The sequence below is a fragment of the Acartia tonsa genome, chromosome 10, assembly GCF_053477335.1.
Source record: "Acartia tonsa isolate MP-2025a chromosome 10, ASM5347733v1, whole genome shotgun sequence".
Classification (NCBI taxonomy): Eukaryota; Metazoa; Arthropoda; class Copepoda; order Calanoida; family Acartiidae; genus Acartia; species Acartia tonsa.
Genome location: NC_137269.1, coordinates 16,670,562 through 16,692,124, shown reverse-complemented (window position 1 = coordinate 16,692,124; position 21,563 = coordinate 16,670,562). Strand labels below are relative to the sequence as shown.

Genomic DNA, 21,563 nt, shown 5'->3' with positions numbered 1-21,563 from the left:
TAATTATTATAGAGTAGCTAGGCTTTAAAAATAAAACATTCTAAGAATCAATTGGAAAAAATATCAGAAATATATTATTCATAAAATAATAATTGATAATATTACATTACTACTGTGCGTGTGTCTAACTAGATGTATAGAAGCTTCGCTTTACAAGATCTAGGTAAAATTTCGGCCTTGGCTTTAATTAACAAAAGTAAAAGAACTTGCACATACCCCAGTGATAGGGAGTGAGATTCAGAGATTAATCCGTTTCATGTTTGTGTTTTTTTTTCTTCTTATTTTCAAACTTATTGACTTTTTTTACAATCTTTCTATTTTTAAATAAAATTCATTAAAAAAATTTAAATGTGTAGTGTATGGTCCTAGTAATATCATATCAAGATGGACTAATGGATCGCATGGATCTAAAGGGATAGGCTAATGGCCGACAAATTGATGTACATCCCCATTGATAATATACAAAAATAATCCTTCTGCAGATTACAATTAGAGGTTGAAACTTTTGGACACTCAACTAAATTAATCAATCAATCAAAATTCATTAAAAGTTTCCAAGGTTGTTAAGCTAACGAATAAGAAAACGTTATTATAAGACTTTGGGGACTAGTGTAATAAAAAACCAAATGTCCCCTCCCTCACTGGATTGATCGTTCATATCTTTATTCTCTACTTTACATTATTCCATGATTTGAACGGATTAAAATCGCTAATGACTGTCATTATCCGTACATAAGCTTTCTCCTAACATTTTAATTCCCTAGCTACTCTTTAAACAATGCAATTTATTATGTCCGCATGTCCTCACGTCAATACTTCGAAATATTTATAATTTTTAAAAAAAGATCGTTTTTACTGCTTCGCCTACATTTTATAATGTCTTGTCAGAGAAGGAAAGATTTATCATTGCTGCGATACTAGGCAGAATTGTCCTTGTTGGAGATAGCAAAATCCTTTCTTAAACTGTTTCAAGTAGTTAACATATTTTAGATTGATAGATAAAATGTAAATATTGATAGAAAGACTAATAACTATACAATAAAATCAAACAGAAATATGGACGAATAGATAGATGGATAGATATACATATAGTTTCTTAGTAACTTAATTTACAGATTTTAAATTCATATGAAAAATGAACAATTTTTTTCAGATAATAAATCAGATTCAATGACCGAATGTCTAAAAATCCACGTTAAGACATGTATTCTGTTAAAAAGATAGTAGAATATAACATTCGGTTCACTAACCCTGTAGGGCTACCCAGTATCCAATATAACCTAACCTAACCCGATTAAAAAAAATTAACAAACCAACTACTGCCCCTCCCTATTTTTAATAAATTTTGAAATGGGGAGGGGGGAGATGGTTTCAGTGACCACTATGGTACTTCGTCTGACTTATCTTACATAGAAATGTAATTGGAATTCAAATTTTTCTCAAAATCAAAACTTTACTTTTTATATCTTTTTTTTTCTTCAAATGCGTATCTCTGCACTTTTCAGAATAGTGTAAAATTCTCTTGACATTTCTAATATTTAAAAAGTCATTAGACATCTTCATAATGTAACTTTTTCATCTCATATATTCTAAATTTTAAAATTTGACTAGCATTTTGTTGCTGAAGTAGTATGATGTTCTAGTAATATTTCCAAGAGGCTGGAATTATATTTCTAAAATGGCCCTAGTCATGTTTTTGGCTAGTTTTCATGTAGATATTTACTCCTTCTAACAAATATTCATAGGTAGAAATATTTTTATTTAAATTTTCATACTCAAAGACAGTCAGACTGACAATCTCAATGCTTACATTAGCTTCTTTTATATGTTTGTGATAGTTAATCCTTTTTTTCTGTTTAGGAGCAATCCTGTTATTACGAGCCGTACAAGAAACAGTTGACATGTCAGTGCGACATCAACCTAACAAAAGCTTTTCTTCTACTCAAGCTTAGCTATAACATACTCGATATTGGGCAAGAGGTAAGTCAATTTTGTCTTCATTTTCAAGGATTAAAGGGACATTGCACTGTATATCATACTGGTACCCAAAGTTGTTTTTCGCGCGATACTTATAGACAAAACTGTAAATATTTCTCTCAATTTTAGTTTAGAAACAGTTCTTTTCAACATTCAAAGCTTTAATATTAAATTTAGCCTTTTATAAAATTCTGTATGTGGTTACCAAATCTTTAGAGGAGCTATGCTTGTAAAATATCCCTATTAAATGTAACTTAATCTGTTGATTGTAGTGTAATTTATTTTAACAAGAAATGTTTAACATAAAATAAATTCAGTTAGCGTTTCTCGAAAAAGGACTTTATGTATTTCCCTTTAAATATTGTACAATTGTTCTTTCTTTAAAACTAGCAGCTACGCACATAGAGCCTCTAGGGGCCCTTGAGGTGAGGGGGTAGTGGGAAGTCGCCCCCCCCCCTTTTCAATCGCAATTTTAAAAGGATAAAGTTTCTGCACCCTTGTATGAAGTGAAGTCCAGTAGGTCATACAGAGGCGCCGCCTATCGGACTTAAAAATATTTTTTTTGCTATTTCTCTTGTAAGGGTGTTGTTCCCTCCCCCATAATAGTTATAAACCTTTACAAGCAGTGAGTCCTTCGTTACAGACAGACACACACAGATCCAGTTACTTTTATAAAACAATTTATATTTTTGATTCATTTAAAATATGAACCATTCCACTTAAAATACAAATAAAGAGATTAGTTTTCTCTTGTTTAAAAAAATTGGATCACGTACATCTTTTACATGTCACGTATAGATCGTACAACAGGTGCAATTCCGACAAATTATCCTTTTTGTTTACTTAAATAGAAGCGAAGTTACACTGCAATGAATGAGATGGCTTAAATATGACTTAAATAGAGCCAACGTTCGAAAATTTTACTTTTTTCAGTTTTATATAAGAAATGTTGATTTAGCTTTAAGGGAGTAGGCAACATTCGCTTAAGTACAAATAGGGTTGAGGGCTATTATTTACGCGCAATTGGATAATTGATGAGATGCAGAAGTTGCAAACACAAATAAGTATAATTTAGCCCCCTAAACACATTTATAGAGTAGCTGCGCTGCAAAGAATAGGTTTATGCCTACAAAACAGATACAATGTCTGTTAAATATATTTCAATATAAAATAGAAAACAAGGATAAGAATATTCAAAGATTCTCATATACAAAATAATTTATATGAAAAATATGATTTATTTGTGTAGAGAAACTTAATTAAATTCTATAATCTAAATCCAAATTATGTATCCATATCCCATAGGTGTACCTATACATTAACAAGCACATATGGAAGAAAATTTTAAATGAATACAGACAAAATGAGGTTAATAATAGCTGTGCCTCAAAAAAATGTTTACAATACAAAATCTAATATCGCTTCTAGTGTTTTTAATACTGATAAATCACAGTAGATTATTATTGCTGTCTGTCCTGCTACTGTAGTGTTACAGAAAAATTTAAAATCCAATATCTTTTTTTCGGCTCGTCCCACTAATCACTGCTTTTGACATAAAATAACTTAAATTTTAAAGTCGCTTATATTAACTTCCCGATTTTGTACAGCGTCAGACAAATTGTATCTAAATTACTCCGGGTTTATATAAAGAAAAACTATTTTACCCAACTATACGACATTGTTTCGTCAATCAATAATAATTAAATTTCTATAATACAAAATGTCCGTCTCTACGTCCTTGGGGAATTGTATATTATCTCATTCGCCTGCTTAAAAAACTTTTCTACCAACATCTCTAAAGGGATTCTTTTGTTTATAAAAATTGGTGCATACATAGTGTTATCCCTTACGGTCTCTGAAATTTTTTGAATGTGAAGATGTGTGTTCAGTAATATCTCAATTACTAACCTAAGGTGAATTGATAGTAATCTATTTTTTTACCATCATATCAAAATTGTCATCCTATGCAAATACAGGAAATTAGTCTTGACGACCTAATTTTATAAATTTTATTTTCACAACCAAAGTTGTGTTAAAAGAAGTGTATTTTACATACTCTTATATATTTTATATATATAAGGGTTTTTGTAACTTTAGGTTCATTTTACAATGTGAAAGATATTTTTTCTTTGTGATATTAAAAGATGTAAATGGTCTAAAACCTGTCCATATACAACTGTAAGTGTAAATTTATAAGATATTTATTTCAAGACATAGCTGCCTGACCCCTTTTTCATTTGAAAAAAGTTCAACACCGGCACCCAAATGAATATCAATCAAACTTAGAAATCCAAAATAAAATTCATTCAAATTTAAACAATATTCCCACATTAAGTTTAGATCACACGATAAAATTGTAAAGGAATTATAAACACATACACAAACTAATTTTCAGGGATCTTTAGAGATAGGACAATAAAGATAAAATAATGAACCATCACATAAAAATTTATTAATAGTACCCAAAGAATGAGATATTTTTAATATTATACTATTCAGGGAAGCTTCATGTAGAATAAGTGATAAATTATTTTATGCAAAAAGTTAAATGTTAGGTTAAGCCTTCGGTAACCCTTAAATATGGGGGGAAAGAGGGTTGTAGATTATTTTAATCGTTTTCTCCCTCATCTCAATAATAAACTTTGTAATAATTCATTCTTGTTACTAAACATATAAACAGATTTAATTCTATAGATATTTTCCCTTTGACTTTAAAGTAAATATATAAATAAACTTTATAGAAAGGCTATTTTAAAGAGTTTTCGTTTAAAGTTGCGGATTTTTTAACATAGTTAGCTGATATCAGTGTTGCTTTTAACCATAAGGAACTTAAAGAAAAGCAAAATTGCTATTTTTTCGTCGTTATCTATATAAATGGAGACAAGATACACTGCAGTGTTACGACATTTATTCAACTTTTTCGCATGATTTTTGAAGCACCCTATTTTAGATGTAATTTAAGTAAATAAGCTTAATTTACTTTGATTAGTTGGACATAAAACTTATTAATTACAAGATAACATGTGGAATATAAACAAGGACAATTAATTAACACAGCAATGAAAAAAATATTATTGCATTATTTCTTAAATATTGTCTTTTTTTATCTATCGGCTTGGTCCCTAGAGGCCTCTAGGGGCATTTGAGTGAATGATGGGTAAAATTATCAACCAAAATAAAAAAATATCTTATTATATGTAAAACTTATAGTAAAAAATAAACTTTAAAATCACCCAAAAAAAGTAATTTGGAGGCCTATTTGTGTTTTAAGATCTGCAGTATGATTCTACAGGTGTCAGAGTTTATTTTTGATAAACCTTTCAAAAATAGGTTAAAAACTGTTTAACTGATTTAATTAAATTATAATTGATAGACAAACAGACCTTTGTGTTATAGAGTAGCGTCGCCTTTTAAACGTGTATGTGAATGTTATGTTAACTGATAGAAAGCGTAAATAATATGCATTATATTATATTATACTGAACATCTCGTAATATAAGATACAGAACAGCAAATATTTTATGGTAGCGTCATAAAACTTTAACGTCATTGTTTAATGATGGATTAAACAAATTTCAAAAATATAAACATAATATAATTTTGTTTTATGCATATTAAATTACAATAAATAATAAAAATATATTCATGTACTACTCTATCTAACCCAACAATTTGAACTTCCTTCTTTGCTGTCTTGTAGACTGGTAGTGCGAATGGGGCGCTTGTCCAATATTATGGTATGGAGATCGCTCTTCTATGAGTACTACTAAAAATCCTACTTTTACTGCAATACACATAGACATTCTCATCGTCGGTTCGTCAATTTAGAATGCTTTTCCCTCTATTCCCACAAGTATAATACAAATTTGGTTGAGCCCGTGGTAGCTCAACAAAGACCCACGCGAGGTATTATATTGCTTTAAATTAAGAATAAATGGCTGGTTATGGTATTCGATCTATATCATATAAGTATATTAAGCACTCAAGAAGGAAGATGGTTTCATAAAGTGTATTTACATTACAAGTGAATAAGTTAAGTATGAAAGTATTTACAGGATAAGTGATAATAATCATAAGTAGTGTAGGACAGAAAAGTGCCCCAAGTCCAAAGCATTGAATTGTGCCAAGTGTTAGATCTCTAACATAAGACCCAAGCTCAATTCATGCTAAGTACTGAGGGTCCTAAATTTAAACTACAATGCATGCCAAACAACTAAGTCATTACCTTTAAAGCCAGAAGAACTTGATGGTTAGAGAGTCAATAAATAACTGAGATATTTTAAGAAGTGCAAGTTATAACATCAACTATTAATAAGGATCTAAGCCCTTGTCGGTTTAATAAAGTGTTTGTATGTTAAACTTGTGACGTAAATCAAACTATGGTTGTAGGCATACATACTAGAACAAAGTGGTTACATGGTTACTTTAACAATAAACATAATGTTTTAATAAGCATATAACAATAATCAATCACATACAGTTTACCATGATTAGGCTAGCGTTACCCATATAAGGTATTATATTGGTAAAGATAGGCTAATAAATACTTAAAAACATATAAAAAGTGCCTTAGGGCTAGCTAGAGTAATTGTATCTCGTGCCTGAGTTGCGCTCGATAATTACCATGGCATGTCAATCAAATATTCAGATTCAACTTTTATATGGTGTAAAATTTATAGTAAACATAGGTAAGTGGACTAGATGCGAAGCATTTCTGTAAAAGTCTTATTCGTACGTTCAAAGTATTTTGAAATTTGGGGATCGCATCTCCAAGACCATCCTTTATCTTTGTATATTTCAAGAAAAATTTGTGACTGTGAATATTGATTTCTAGAGGCCTTTTAAACAAAAGTATTACAGTGATATTACTTAGCTATGGATTAAAACTTTGTCAAGAATAAAGGCGCAATACACCACTATAAAATTTACAAACGGAGACAAAATACGTGCAATTTAAAGTGTTTGCTAATTGTTTGCGGGTTTAAAACATCATAACCCTTGAAATTAGTCATTAAAAACATATAGAAAGTACTTACCCTGCGTTACCCTATCCTTTCGGGCTATTCTGATTCTTATTTATTAAAACCTAACCTAAAGAACTACATAATACAAATAATTCTTTCCTTGAATTCTAGCGCAAAGTGTCTTAGAGAGTCTTCAGGCTAAATGACTGAATTTGTATAAAATTCATTTTTAAGGACTATAGACCCAACCGATATAATCTAATTTAATTCAGGCCTTATGACTTTGCCATGGCCTTATGTACATAATAAAACCATATATAATTACGTTCTATAAATGTTACCAAAAAAGAGCAGATTAACTCAGAATCAGATGCCCTAAATTTACAATGAAATTGTTACTTTTTTTAAGTTATGAAATTACTAGAATGAATAAATACCTATTATGTATATATGTACAATTTTAATACTTTTTCCTTAATATTACTTTTATCATTTTAGGTATGTAAGAAAAAGTCAACTATTTCTATGTTTACTTTAAATTCACTTTAAATTTGTCAACAAATTGAACCACTGCACTGGAAACTTGATTCACTGGCAGCTACGACTCTGAATTTCCTAAATTTATCTTGTGGCGGCTGCTTGTTTTGTGCGATTTTCTAGTCATTACAAAAAGATCGATTAATGAAATGAATAATACATTTTTGCTAAATTTTGATTGTGTTTGCATTGTAGAAACACATAAGAAGAGGTTGAAGAAATTTCAATGTTATTCAAAAGTTTGTTATTGAATTACTATTCAAAACCACAAATGTAATAACCTTCTTAACAATGTTGTTATCGTTATAATACATCAGAGTAGGATTTTGTCACTTTCCTAGGTAAATTAGTGTGTGTAAAGATCTCACAAACGGTTACCCTGTAATTAATAATTTTCAGGGCAATTTGGTAATGGTATAGATATGGGGATAATTGACTTTATTGTGTGTGCGTTTCTGAGTATTTTTTGTTTGTTGAAATCTAATAACTGTGCGTTTTCGACCATTTAGAGAGAAAATTTTAATATTGAATATTTCAACTAAAATCTCCGAAGAAGTGAGGTTTGGCTGTGAGGAGTTGAGGACTGGGGTAAAACATCATTTACGAGCAAATACTGTTTCATACAATAGCTCAAAAAATATCATAATTGCAAATTTATTATAATCTACAATATTGAAGTAGTAAATGATCACGTTAACAATAAATTTCAACACTAAAATTAAATGTGAAAATTGCATTTATATAAATTTTGCAAAAACATTAAAAAATTAGATTAATGCCAATCCCTGATGAAGATAAAAACCCCTATGTAGATTGCAATTATTGGTAGAAAATTTTGGACACCGCTACTTTTTTCCAACCAGCAAAACTTAGTAAAAGGGACTAAAATTTGAATAAGGAAACCTGTTTAATCTCAAAAAAGTTTATAGTTATATAATTTTGCTGATATTTTAGCGTAAGTTAGGGCACACCTCGGATCAAAAGGTTATTATTTGTGGTTTCATGCATGTTCTATTCAATTAGTGTTCTGTCATTATCTAAGGAATATAGGTATAGGATAAGGATAATTAATTTTTCTTTCCCCAATATATAATCTTTTAAACGTGATTTTGTAACCTTTTTTTATTCATAACTTTATATGTCACTTTAGTTTTTCTCGTACTCTAAGAAGTACATGGCAAAACGAAGACAAGGCTTTGTGCAAACTCTAATTTAGTTTCTTTTTCCCCCCATGATATAGTTTTTGATTAACATTCCTTTAGTGGCATTCTGTTGAGGGAAGGGTGTTGGAGCCCTCTTTATTTAGTACAATTTGTAGAGGGTGGAATGTAAACTTTTTACATTTTGAAATATTTGGTATATTCTTCCCTAGAATAGATAACAGATTTGGCAATTAAAGAAACAGACAGACATACATCCCAACCCTTTTTCTGAGGATAAGATATATAATCATGAAACACCTTTTAATTTTTCTCTATACGAAAATTTCTCTATTTCTAATAAAATTAATTATTTCTATGGTCTATTAAATATATTCTCTAGATTAATATACGTTTATAGTAATGATTTATACACCAGAGACTTCACTCCTAGGAGAGGGGGCTAGTATTGGGTACCATTTTCACACAATTAAAATATAAATAACCAATGCTAGGCCAGCATACAATTAACCATTGGTCAATTATAATGTATACTGGCCTATCATTAGTCATTTGTATTGTATAAAGTCATTTTTTATTGGACACTATACGATGTTTCCTAAATTAAACTTGGTTGAAGGGGATAAAATCAAAATCGTATAAATAACATGTTTGTAAAATATATGTGTATTAATCTCTATAGTGTAATTAATGCAATTAAATTTGAAATACATAATTGTCATACCGTACAATGCAGTCAATATTTCACTTAGCAAGTAGCTGGAATCGCCTAAGTTTTTCTTGTACATAAAAAAGATTATACTTTCTTATAAGTTCTATTATCTATTTAATTAAACTTATTTTGGGAGAATTATTATGGCTCTTTGAAGGGAAAAGTTAAATAATTAATTATAAACTTAATTGTGCTAATATTTGAATTTGTATTTTTGCTCAGTTTTTATGGGACTACTCTGCTATAAGAAGGAATATGTAATTGGAAACCGAATCTAATAATCAAATGTCATAGAAAACTAAATGTAGAACTTATTAAACGCTAAGAATAAGTATTCTTACTAAAAGAGAATATCACCCATTCAATATAAGAGGCGCGTGCTGATGGGTGGTCTAAGGGGGGTGTCAAACCTGCGATCGTGATTCAATACGTATAGCATCCGCTCGTCGCCAGGAAGGTGATAGGTTCGAATCTCAGGCTGACACCGCGTCATAACTAAAGACGTTAAAAATTGTTCTTACTGCTGCTATGTCCGTCGTGGCATAAATAGTAAGGGGGGGAAGGGTTGGTTGTCTGATGGATGTTTCTTTGTCTAATATCCTTGGCTGTTAGAGTATCGCATCCCTTTACACGCGGATCATGCTCTGGATTCTCTAGATGATCACTTAAAAATCCCGCCGTTACGGGAAAAGGTATCAACAACCTCATAATTAATGATATTTGAAAACATAGCAAGCAAAAAACTGCCTCCGCCTTTGATCATTCCCTCTAGATTTCATACGCCAAGGTGAATGTCTGTGTACGTCACTGATTAAAAGTTTAAAAAAAGATTACTAGAATCGGTAATAAGCAATTTATAACATAAGTTGACCATAACAATGCTTTGTTGTTTAAAGTGATTTGTAGAAATATTTCTTATTTCTTTTTTATGTATGTAGCGAAGGATCTCGCTAGCCTCTGATCTAATATGGTTCTCCTTTACAGTGAAGCTTCTTATATGTCCTTGGATGGCTTCAGGCTTTTTTAAATTCTATAGATATGTCTGGATATGCTCTTAGGCTATTTTTAAAAGCGAAGCTTTTCTATAATTAGGGTCGGTCCGTCCGTACGTCCGTACGTCCGTAACGGATAGCTTTTTTCGTTAATTTAGGCATGTTAGAATTGTCCTATCGATTTCAAATTTTGCATGGTGATTCCTGTAATAGTTAGGTACGATTTAAAAAGCGTAGCAACTCTATAATCATCACCAAAATGTCCGTACGTCCATTTTAAACATGTTGATTTTTTTACTTTTTTAACAACAAAATTTTATGTGATCTAATCATCCGATTGATCTGATTTTTGGTATATTGATTCCTAGGACAACAAAGTATAATGTAGTAAGTGAAGCAACTCTATAATCAAGTCCTAAAAATGTAAGTATGTCCATAAACATTATCTTGAATCAAGCAGTTTTTCAACAAATTTACTTACAATTTTGCTTTGACTCTTATACATTTATATTATGATTATTCAGTTCTGACACTATACAAGTGTTAATGTCCGTTTTCCTACCGTTTCAGTGCTTCGCTTTTATGGATGTTGTCATCCTTGTTCTTTTAAATCTTAAATGTAAGGATTATTAAATCTTATATAAATGAAGTAAATGTGTTAAATAATAAAAGTTAAGAATTCACGTAGGTATTTCTTGGGCTATCACATCCGCTAAATGTATCACATTATCTCTGCACCAAATAGATAAGACTTAAAAATCGACAGGGATCTTACGAGATAAAAACGATGAACGAAAAATTTATGCACATTACTATATTGTTATAAACGAAATTGTTAAAATATTTATAAATTGCTAGTTTGAATCAACTAATCATGAATTATTAGATTTAATTAAAGTACATAAAATTACAAAGCTTATGAACATATTTGTAATAATTCGATAATTCATCGTCATTATATTTCTGATAAATATTACAAAACAAATATAAGACATATATACGTATATGAAACAGATTTATTTACGGTAATATTTGCACACTAATACCATGCACAACGGGGTATAGGTATGAGCAAGGAGTGTTAAGAGTAAAGTGAGAAAATAGAGATGCAACCCCGCAGTGATCTAAAGGGGTAGGACAATCGCTATTAATTAGATGTACATCCCAAAGTATTAATTTTTTTTTGTATGAAGCTTAAGATCTCGGAAAATGTTGGTCAGAATTCTTTGTTTTCAGGGAAGCTTTGATATGTCTTTAGTGGTTTTTAGCTATTTTATTACTTACCCCGCCCTCCTATTGTCTAAAGTAATTTTCTTCAAGCTCTAATTGCAGACCTTATGTATATTGTCCTTGTCATAACCAGCAGGACAGACAACACAGATTACTACGAAGTTTTTATGAGAACAAAATAGGAAATACGATGATTTAGGTTAACGTTTGAAATTAAGGAAGGGAATAGATTAATTTGTTGGCCCCTTAGAGAAAGGTTACATTTTTTTCATATGGCTTATTACCAGTTTTAATAAAGCGGAAACAAACTATTTTTGTTATCCCAGAGAGACCTAATGACATAGACATCAAACTGATAATAATCTTATGATTCCTTATTTTATTAGTACGTCGTGAAATGTCTATAATACGTTTTGATACATGATTTTTCATCATGGGACCTATGTCAAGCTTACCTAAAAAGAAGAACTCAATCAGTTTAGTATTAATAGTATATAAGCTCAAGACAAAAAACTTTACTACTATATATAATAGAATAAATTTATTTAATTTTTTTTATTTATTGTTTTTGCAAATTCAACTTTTTTGTAAGCGTGAAAAATTAGAAAAGATTGATTAGAAAAATTTATTTTACAATTTTCAAACCAGCTACACTTCCTTTAACGCTGTTGTGGAAGAAATAAGATTTTAACGTCTGCTATTAAAGATAGGTGTCTAAACTTTCTCATGACTAATAAGCATATGTTCTTAACTAACCTTGTCCGGTGCGTACACGAACTTATGCTTTTAAAGTTCATAAATTTTTCTTTTTAAGATTCCAATTATTATTAAGATGTCTCTGAGTTTGCTATTTTAGTTAATACTATTATTAATTTTTTTTGGACCGATGTGAAAATTCAACTTTTGCTGATTTTATTGGAATAGAAAAGTGTTTTGATTGAAATTTGAAACCAATGTCATTAAATTCAAAACAAAAATGGAATATAAAATAACAGAATATTTGTAAGTAAATGTTACTACTCAAAAGTTATCTTACATTTGTTTCTCTCAAAGTATTTTTACTCTTATCTACGTGTAACCCTTTTTTCTCAAATAAATATGGATTATGATATTAGTAACGCCTATAAAACTAAAAGCAACTACTTAATCAAGATGGATAAAAAAAATACCAAATTCTAATAGTAAATAATGTATAATGTTTATTTATTCACATTTATCAGAATACTTTTTCCCCTTCCTTGCAATTAATAGAACTGCTTTAATAAATTATATAAGCATTGGAACATTTACAGATTTTCAATAATTTTATTGAATATGATTTTTTTATTACTGGTATTATAAGTACTAACAGCAACTCCCTTTGAGGCCTATAAGGGTATGTGTCGAACCTCCTCTTTCAATTTTAGTTTTGAAATAAAAATATAAGTTTTTTTTTTGGTGGGTTGGGGGATTATGTTTCCAGGGGCTATTTCGCTTTGGAGGGTGGTGGTACCCTCCCAATAATAGTTATAATTTTTATCTTGACCTATAATAAGCTTCACTGTAAATGAGAACTATGTCTATCCAGCGGATAACGAGATCTTCAGTTACAGACGGACAGACAGACATCCTGTTACACATTTATTTATTTTAGATAACCTTTTTAAAAATAAAATAAAAACTTGCATATTTTCATAGTAAGATTAAAATCCCAAAACATTTCCTTATCCATGACATATGATATAAGCCTGGCTACCTCAAATGAGTATTGCACATTACCTAATATTGTTTTAGCCTTCCTTAGCTAAACAAAACAGGCATAAGACAAAACAATAAAGTTCTAGAGAAACTAAAAGTTTTGTCATGAAAATAGCAAATAAAAAGATTTAAATAAGCTCTAAAACATCTTTTTTTATGAGATTGCAGGGCTGGGACAATAGAGGATATAGTATATACTTGTATATGAAATTCTGGATATGTTAGTCTATAACTAATTATCGGGCATATAATGTTTTATGTATCTGACTGCATAAATAATTAGAAAGACAAAGATTTTTGTCTAGATTCAAGGAAACGTTGTTTTATATGAACACCAAACACTTTCAGTGAAAACGCTAAAACATTTGTTTTCAATGAAAAGCTCAAGAATTTCCAGTGAAAAAGTAACAAATAACACGGAATAAATAGAAACAAGGATGATATAATTCAAAAGTAGCATGACCCAATATTTCTTTTCATGTTTGTCTGTACCAAAGCTCCAAACATCCATTGAACTGGTTTAGTCATGGAAGCTTCTTACTGGTTCGGGGCAGTTGTTTTAGCCCTTTCGGGTTGGCTTCTGAAAATTTTACTTCAATCACTCCTCCCCCATGAAATTATAATTTCTCTCAGTAAAGGAAGCCGCTAGAGACTAAGGCTATACTATTATGATAATATAGACTTGACATCATCATAGCTTACTTGTAGTGAAGTTTTGCTACAAAAAAGTTATAGAGAAGTAATATGTTACATAAATGTTTAGTTTTGCAATATTCTGTTTTAAAGAAAGAAAGGAATTTTTAACTTTATTTACTACATAATAGCGATACTGAGAAGGGTAGAGTTACCCCCCCCCCCCCCCCCCAATAAAGTTAGATGACTGTGTTTTTTTTTTAACTTCAATTAAATGCTTCCTAGATTATATATTTAAATTTCATCCATGTCTGTTGCATATTGCTGAACATGACTAAAGGTTAGTTTTAAAAGTTTTATGCTAGCCCTGCAGTAGTGTGAGGGGTTTTGTTCTCATGATCCTTAGGATAACAGTGAAAAGGTAATTTAATAGATACAACAGTTTTTATCAAATTTTGTTTTTGCGCGAATTTTTCCTTGTTGATAATTACCTAGGTTTCTAAGATAAGAAGCGTTGAAGTGTAATTATATTTTTTTTAATTCATCATACACTTGTTTGCAAAAATGTTGGTTGTCCGACATATATTTTACTATAGTTATGGTTATTTCCATCCAACTAAAAGTGTACCACTATCAAATATAATAAGACTATGGACGTTAAAATAATGTACACCTCTAATTACGATAAACAAAATTGTCTTCTCTGGAGATCAAAGTTATAGGTTTGGATACAGAAGGTTTTGTACAACCCAATTAAGATTTTAAAGGTCCCAAAGTTTACAATGTAACAAATAAGAGATAGTGTTTTTAAAACTTTGAGTACCAGCATAATTTACAGTCTAACCTCCCCTGCCTCCTTGAGGATAACTTCTAGAGCAGGGAATGTACTATTATTAAATTATTATTTAGCATAATAGTAAGATTTTTGTATGTGAATTAAAAGATTATTATCTTTAATCAATATGTGCACCTAGGTGTCTTGTTTTACCTTTCAGGCAAATTAATGCATCTGTCAGGGATACAAAGGTATAAGACAGGAGTTCTTTTTTTGTTTGTTCGTTAAGATCATGCTAATCACTAAACCGATCGAGTTCTTCACATATGCCCCATAGGATTGGCGTACTTATACATGAAGGACAGACAGACGTACAGCAGAAAAAATGTAATTACAGCCCTATTTGTGAAATATGAAATAGTTGCACTAACAAATGGGGGTTTTATAAGAAATCTTATGAAATGAAAAAAATACTGCATTTAATTTTAACTGCAGGCTATAACTTTTTACAGACATCTATTTATGCAATAACCATTTATGTGAAAATCATAGAATAAATTAGAATTTTACCACAGCAATAATTACAAAGGCAACTAAAGGAATTTTAAAAAGTATTTATCTTAAGATTATTCTTCCAATAATATGCATACATATATGATCATTACTGAACCAAAATGTTTTGTTACTTTGTGTATAAGAATCTAAATTAATATGGTTTCTACCTAACATTTTTACTACATATGGATAATAAACTTAATGAAACAAGTTCTATGTTTAGTTGTCCATGTCTTAAATGCAATAAGATTAACTTCAATTCAAAATTAGTTGAAACCATTTAGGACTGTTATTGTGAAAAAAATATTCAATTTATTAATTTTATTTTAAGGCCTAGGAAAAAGACTGTTCCCCACTTACTTTGAATTTATTCAAAAAATAGAGCGGGGGGGGGGGGTGAAGTGCTTGTTAGTCACTCGAGTTGTACAATCGTTGTATTAAATACAATCTTAATATGCTTGTAAAATTAAGACTTTGCATACAATACTTTGTTAAAAACTGTAAAATCAGATTCTTAAATTTACTATAAATTTAAATTCTATAGATAGGTAAAATCATTTCGAAAAATATATAGATTATCAGATCTTTATGTGCCAGCTATCATTTTCCTATAGCCATATTTTATAACCAATGCAAAGTAAATCACAGAAAAAAAATTTCATAAAATTCACCATTGATCATAATTTTATAACAGAAAGTATATCAATGTCCTTACTACAAAACACAGTAAAAATTATAATTGAGGTCAAAATTAAGTTTTGCCCTTTCACATTTTACACAGATTTGTCTAAAAAAACACTGAGCACTGCTTCTCTATACTTTACAATTTAGGGACAGCTATTTAATAACCATGTATGTCCGTCCGGCAGTAAAACAGGAAATGACGTATTCCTATTAAGCAGTACGAATGAGTATTTTAGATATACCCAGTCAGGTGAGGGATATTGAAATGTTATTCAAAGTTTTAAAAACATGGATCCAAATCTCCTTGTTTATGTTTGATCAAAAATATTATTTTAATATAATTTTCTCCTGTTTTGGATTCAAATATTCCTTTTCAAGTTTTAATTCTTAATGAGAAAAAAAAAGTTATTTTGGATCAAGGCCAAAACAATATAAATTGGTGTTTAAATAAGCAAAAAAACCTAACACAATCTTATATAGATTTTTCATAAAATAAAGGAACATGATGTTTGTTTGTGTCTGTTTGTAACGAGGGATTTCGGTAACCGCTGAACCATTATGGTTCTCCTTTACAGGGTAGCTTCTTAAAAGCTTCTTCTGGGAAGAAATATTTTTAACTGCTTTATGTGGACAACAGAGAGGTAAGGTTTGTATGAAGTCTTCTACAATTGTAAACTTTCCTTACTATTTTAATTGGTTGTTAAGAAACGTGTATTTCCGCTCTAGTGCATTCATGTTTCCTTGTTTATATATTTGAAAAGTAAACCAGAAGAGTTATTAGTAGATATGCCACTCTAAAAGCTAATTTAATGGATTGGCAGTCTGTAATGCTCTTTAGATTTGGCTCTTTCTGAATACTTTTGATTTTTAAAAGCAAAGCTTTTCTATAATTAGGGTCGGTCCGTCCGTACGTCCGTCCGTCCGTCCGTCCGTCCATACGTCCGTCCGTCCGTACGTCCGTAACGGATAGCTTTTTTCGTTAATTTTGGCATGTTAGAATTGTCCTATCGATTTCAAATTTTGCATGGTGATTCCTTTAGTAGTTAGGTACGATTTAGAAAGCGTAGCAACTCTATAATCATCACCAAAATGTCCGTACGTCCATTTTAAACATGTTGATTTTTTTACTTTTTTAACAACAAATTTTTATGTGATCTAATCATCCGATTGATCTAATTTTTGGTATATTAATTCCTGGGACAACAAAGTATAATTTAATAAGCGAAGCAACTCTATAATCAAGTCCTAAAAATGTAAGTATGTCCATAAACATTATCCTGAATCAAGCAGTTTTTCAACAAATTTACTTACAATTTTGCTTTGACTCTTATACATTTATATTATGATTATTCAGTTATGACACTATACAAGTGTTAATGTCCGTTTGTCCTACCGTTTCAGTGCTTCGCTTTTATGTATGTTGTCATCCTTGTTGTCTTAACGTTTTAGCAAAGAATCATACCTATTCCCTATTATCGTACAGGTTTGTGCTTTATATTTGTTTTTAAGATTTCTCTAAAACTAATATCCCTTGATTTAGAATTCTGAAAAATCATGTATATCATCAAATTACAGACAATTTTCTCCGAATATTTAAATAGAAATCATAACAAAACTGGTTTTAATCTTATGATTTTTCATTTTGATATCCCCAGAAAGCTGTCTATAGTACGATGCGATAATAGTTATTTCTCGCATCGTATTATAAACAAGGTACCGGCTAAAAAAACTAGTTTTAATCTTATGATTGTACATTTTTATATTCGTAGAAAGCTGGATATAATACGATGCTAGACATAGTTTTTTCGTATGGATGAGAACCGGTTCCTATCCACCGGATTCGAATGAATACGAGAAATATTCATTACTTAATTTGATGATTTTATTTTGCTTATATTTTAATGTCCTGTTAAAATATCTTTTACTATTTGGCGTATACGTGTATTATTTGTCGTGGGAGTTAATTAATTATCCATGACACACATGACAAAAAAGAAAAGTTAAATGTCCCAAAATGTTTCAAATAAGACAAAATATTTTTAAATCTTCGCTCTATAATTTAATTAATGCTTGTAAAGTTTACAAATAGGTATCAGTTTTTGGCTCAGGCTTATTAGTTAGGAATTGTTTGTTTATGAATTTTAGATCTATTTAGTTTTCTCTTAGTCTCTGCTAAAATGTATTTTAGTGACTTAGTGAGGTTATTTTAAAATTTACTATATTTAGGGAAGCAATAGTTATTTATCGCATAGTATTTTAGACAGGTTTGCGCGGATATCATATAAAAAACAAAAAAATAATACCAGTTTTGTTAGCCCTGAGGAAAAATTGTATGTAATACGATGCTATATATGATACTTTAGTATGGCTAAGAACAGGTTCTAATCTAGCGGCTATTAATCGGTTTCAAGGCAACACTAAAAAGATGACCTATCATACTTTTCTTTAATTTTCAAAAATATTCCCAAAAATATTATATGAAACTCTAGTAAATAGTCTGAATTTTGATTTTTTCTACTGTCACTGCAGTTAATAATAGGCTAGATTATTGTTATTTTATCAACATACTAGCGGCTACGCCCCTAGCCTCTAGGGGCTTTGCCCCAAGAGGTTTGATCAAACCAATTTTTCGTATTTTAGATTTAAAATAAAAAAGAAAAAAAAATTTTTTTTGGGGGGGGAATTTTTTTTTTTGGGGGGGGGGGGGTTTAGTCGACCCCACTATTTTAATTTTAGTTTTTAAAAGAAATTTTTTTTTGGGGGGGGGGTGTTTTTAATTTTTGGGGGGGTTGGGGGTGTCCCACCCCCCGAGAAAATAGTTATAAACCTTCCCGGGACCTATGAGAAGCTACCCTGTAAAGGAGAACCCGATCGGTTCAGCGGTTAGCGAGATCCTTCGCTACAAACAAACAGACAAACACACAAACAGACAGACATCGTTCTACTTTGTATTATAGATGTACTCTTTACTTCCCTTACTATGTGCGAGAACAAACCATACTTTAAGAGAATGTTTGCTCCCATACAAATTATCATCAAATACACATATTTGACCTGCTTATTCTGCAAGGCTTACACAATTTTTGGCTAACCTACAAGAAAAAGGTTTGTGAAAAAACGAAAACATAGTAATTTTTGTTTAATTATTAATCTAAACACAAGAGAGAGGTATTCTAAAAATTATGTAAAATATGAAGAAAAAATGATATAATGAGCGCATAGACGTCTAAGATGAGGTTAAAGTGGTATTTCCCTCTTTAACTTAGAAACTTCTCAGTTTACCCCCTCAGAATTAAAAAAATACTTTAGCCCCCTCAATCTTTTTGAACACCTAATTTTATCCCTTCTTTATAAAAAAAACTTAGATGTCCCTGAATGGGCGAAAATCTACCAGCAAAAAAATTATCATAGTGTTCCAATATGTATCAGACAAACATAACTATTAGACAGAAAGACATATGTATTAGACAAACATAACTATTAGACAGAAAGACATACTTACAAGTTACAAGGAAGTTTTAACTACTTAAACTAAAAAAACCTAAAACATTTGTTTCAGTTAAAATAGTTGCCAATTTTATTGAAAACATAGGAATTTAAAGTATCAACAAATGAAAAAAAGTGTGTTTTTACAAAACACATAATTTTTTCCTCAAATTTATGTAGAATACAGATTTTTAAGGGTGTATTTATTGGTAATGATAGAGATACGTGTAATAAGTTTCGATACACTTCCAATTTAATTAAGAATGTAGGTTTGAATGTGCTTTAATTATAGTGGCATCGCTTTTAATATCCACATACATACTCTAAATGTTGCATATCTGACAGAGCAACATTAGGCACAACTTTTTTTATATCTTTAGTTATGTCGCGTTTTTGGGTCGAGCTTCGAACCAATCACTTACAGTCTTGGAGATTTTTAGATTAAACAAAACTAAATTTAGATTTTTTGGTTTCCTAAAAAAATATCCAAAAAATGCTAGGTCATTTTTTAAGCACAGGGGTCTTTCCATATAAGGATAAAATTGCCTATTATTTTTAGACGTTATACATACAGGGTGCGCCACATAAATCCGGACTTTTTTTAAACGGCCATAGCGCCAAAACTACTTGACCAATCAGGACGTTTGACCCCACTATAAAATGCTTAGGTAATGACCTTTTTGCCCATGAAAATCTTTGGACGATGGAGGACGTGTACGCCGAGCTGGCCCCGCATATGTTCAACAAGGCAGATTTGAATTGCGCAGATAGTTTACCGTGGATTTATGACTTGGGCCTACTAAATCTGATTTCAGCCCATCTGTAGGTAAGATGGACTAATGAAACTTGCTGGAGATACTATCAGATACCTAGTGAAAACACTAGAAAAGACTAGAGCTCTCTATCCTAGCTGACTTGGCTGAAGTACTCCGACAAAGTGTATCGTGGTAGATTTTAAGATGTAAAAAACGTCAAAAATCTTGAAAATTTCTCGGTTTTTGACTTCAGGGGCCCATATGGAACCTTGAAACTCGTTTTAGACTAAGTTTTGCGCTGATAACCCTATCTTAATCTTCATGCCATTTTTAAAAAGGTATAAAACGTTGTTCTAGCTTAACTTTGGCCCAAATTAGAGCCACTGTGTCAAAGGGTAGCTTTAAAGATGGGTTAATTTGGATCCTGCGGTTACTCACGTTCTTAAAAGGACTCTCCACAGAAAAATCAACTTTAGATTTTTGAAAATCTAACCTGAAATTATTATTCTCTGTTCAATTTTAGGCATTTTTTGTTTTTGTGGCATCGCGATCGAAGCCCTTTGAAATTTTTTACCTCCTTTAAGTGAATCCTCCCGCCATTTAATTTGTGCTGCTTTAGTGATTTTTAGCTTCTATTTTTGCCGCCGTTGCCGCATTCATCGCCCTTCTCCGCCGCTACTCCGCTGTACGTCGCTTTTTAATACATGCTCCCCTCTCCCTTGTTCAGAAATTAAATGGAGGCTGGGGGTGTTGTGTATAGCTACGTACGCAATGTATAGCGGAGTAGCGGCGGAGAAGGGCGATGAATGCGGCAACTGCGGCAAAAGATGGTTATATTTGGCGGAGGCGAACACAAAATGGAGGCGGCAGGATTGTCCAGTCAAGGAAGAGGATAAATCGTAGAGCGGCCGGTTGCAATGGAGTAAATGTTCTTTAGCGGCGAACACATATTGAGTGGAGGAAAGTGTAGTATATATTGTTATAGCGGCAGTACAAATAGGCGGCGGACAAAATTTTCAAAGGGCTTCGATCGCGATGCCACAAAAACAAAAAATGCCTAAAATTGAACAGAGAATAAAAGTTTCAGGTTAGATTTTCAAAAATCCAAAGTTGATTTTTCTGTGGAGAGTCCTTTTAAGGAGATGTGGCCTCCCAGCAGCCCGATCTTAATCTAATGGACTTTTGGGCCTGGAGCGCCATTAAAGCATGAACCAATAGACGCGCCCATACCTAAAAGACCTCTCTCATTGCTCCTATCATGGAGAACTTCGCCTGCTTGAACAGGGACATGGTGACCAGGGTCGGCGGGCGGTTCAGGGTGCGGGTAGAGGCGGTGATTGAGGCTGGCGGCGATTTTATTAAATAA

General features: G+C 31.2%; 1 protein-coding gene across 2 annotated transcripts in view; it reads left to right on the top strand.

Annotated features, from left to right (window-relative positions):
• Window positions 1–21,563, top strand: part of LOC145329543 (uncharacterized) — a 271,980-nt gene that overhangs the window by 24,879 nt on the left and 225,538 nt on the right. For both annotated transcript variants that reach the window (XM_080173816.1, XM_080173814.1), the window contains exon 2: window positions 1,861–1,980. In XM_080173816.1, the coding sequence (XP_080029942.1) occupies window positions 1,861–1,980 (120 nt within the window). The remainder of the gene's footprint in view (window positions 1–1,860; window positions 1,981–21,563) is intronic.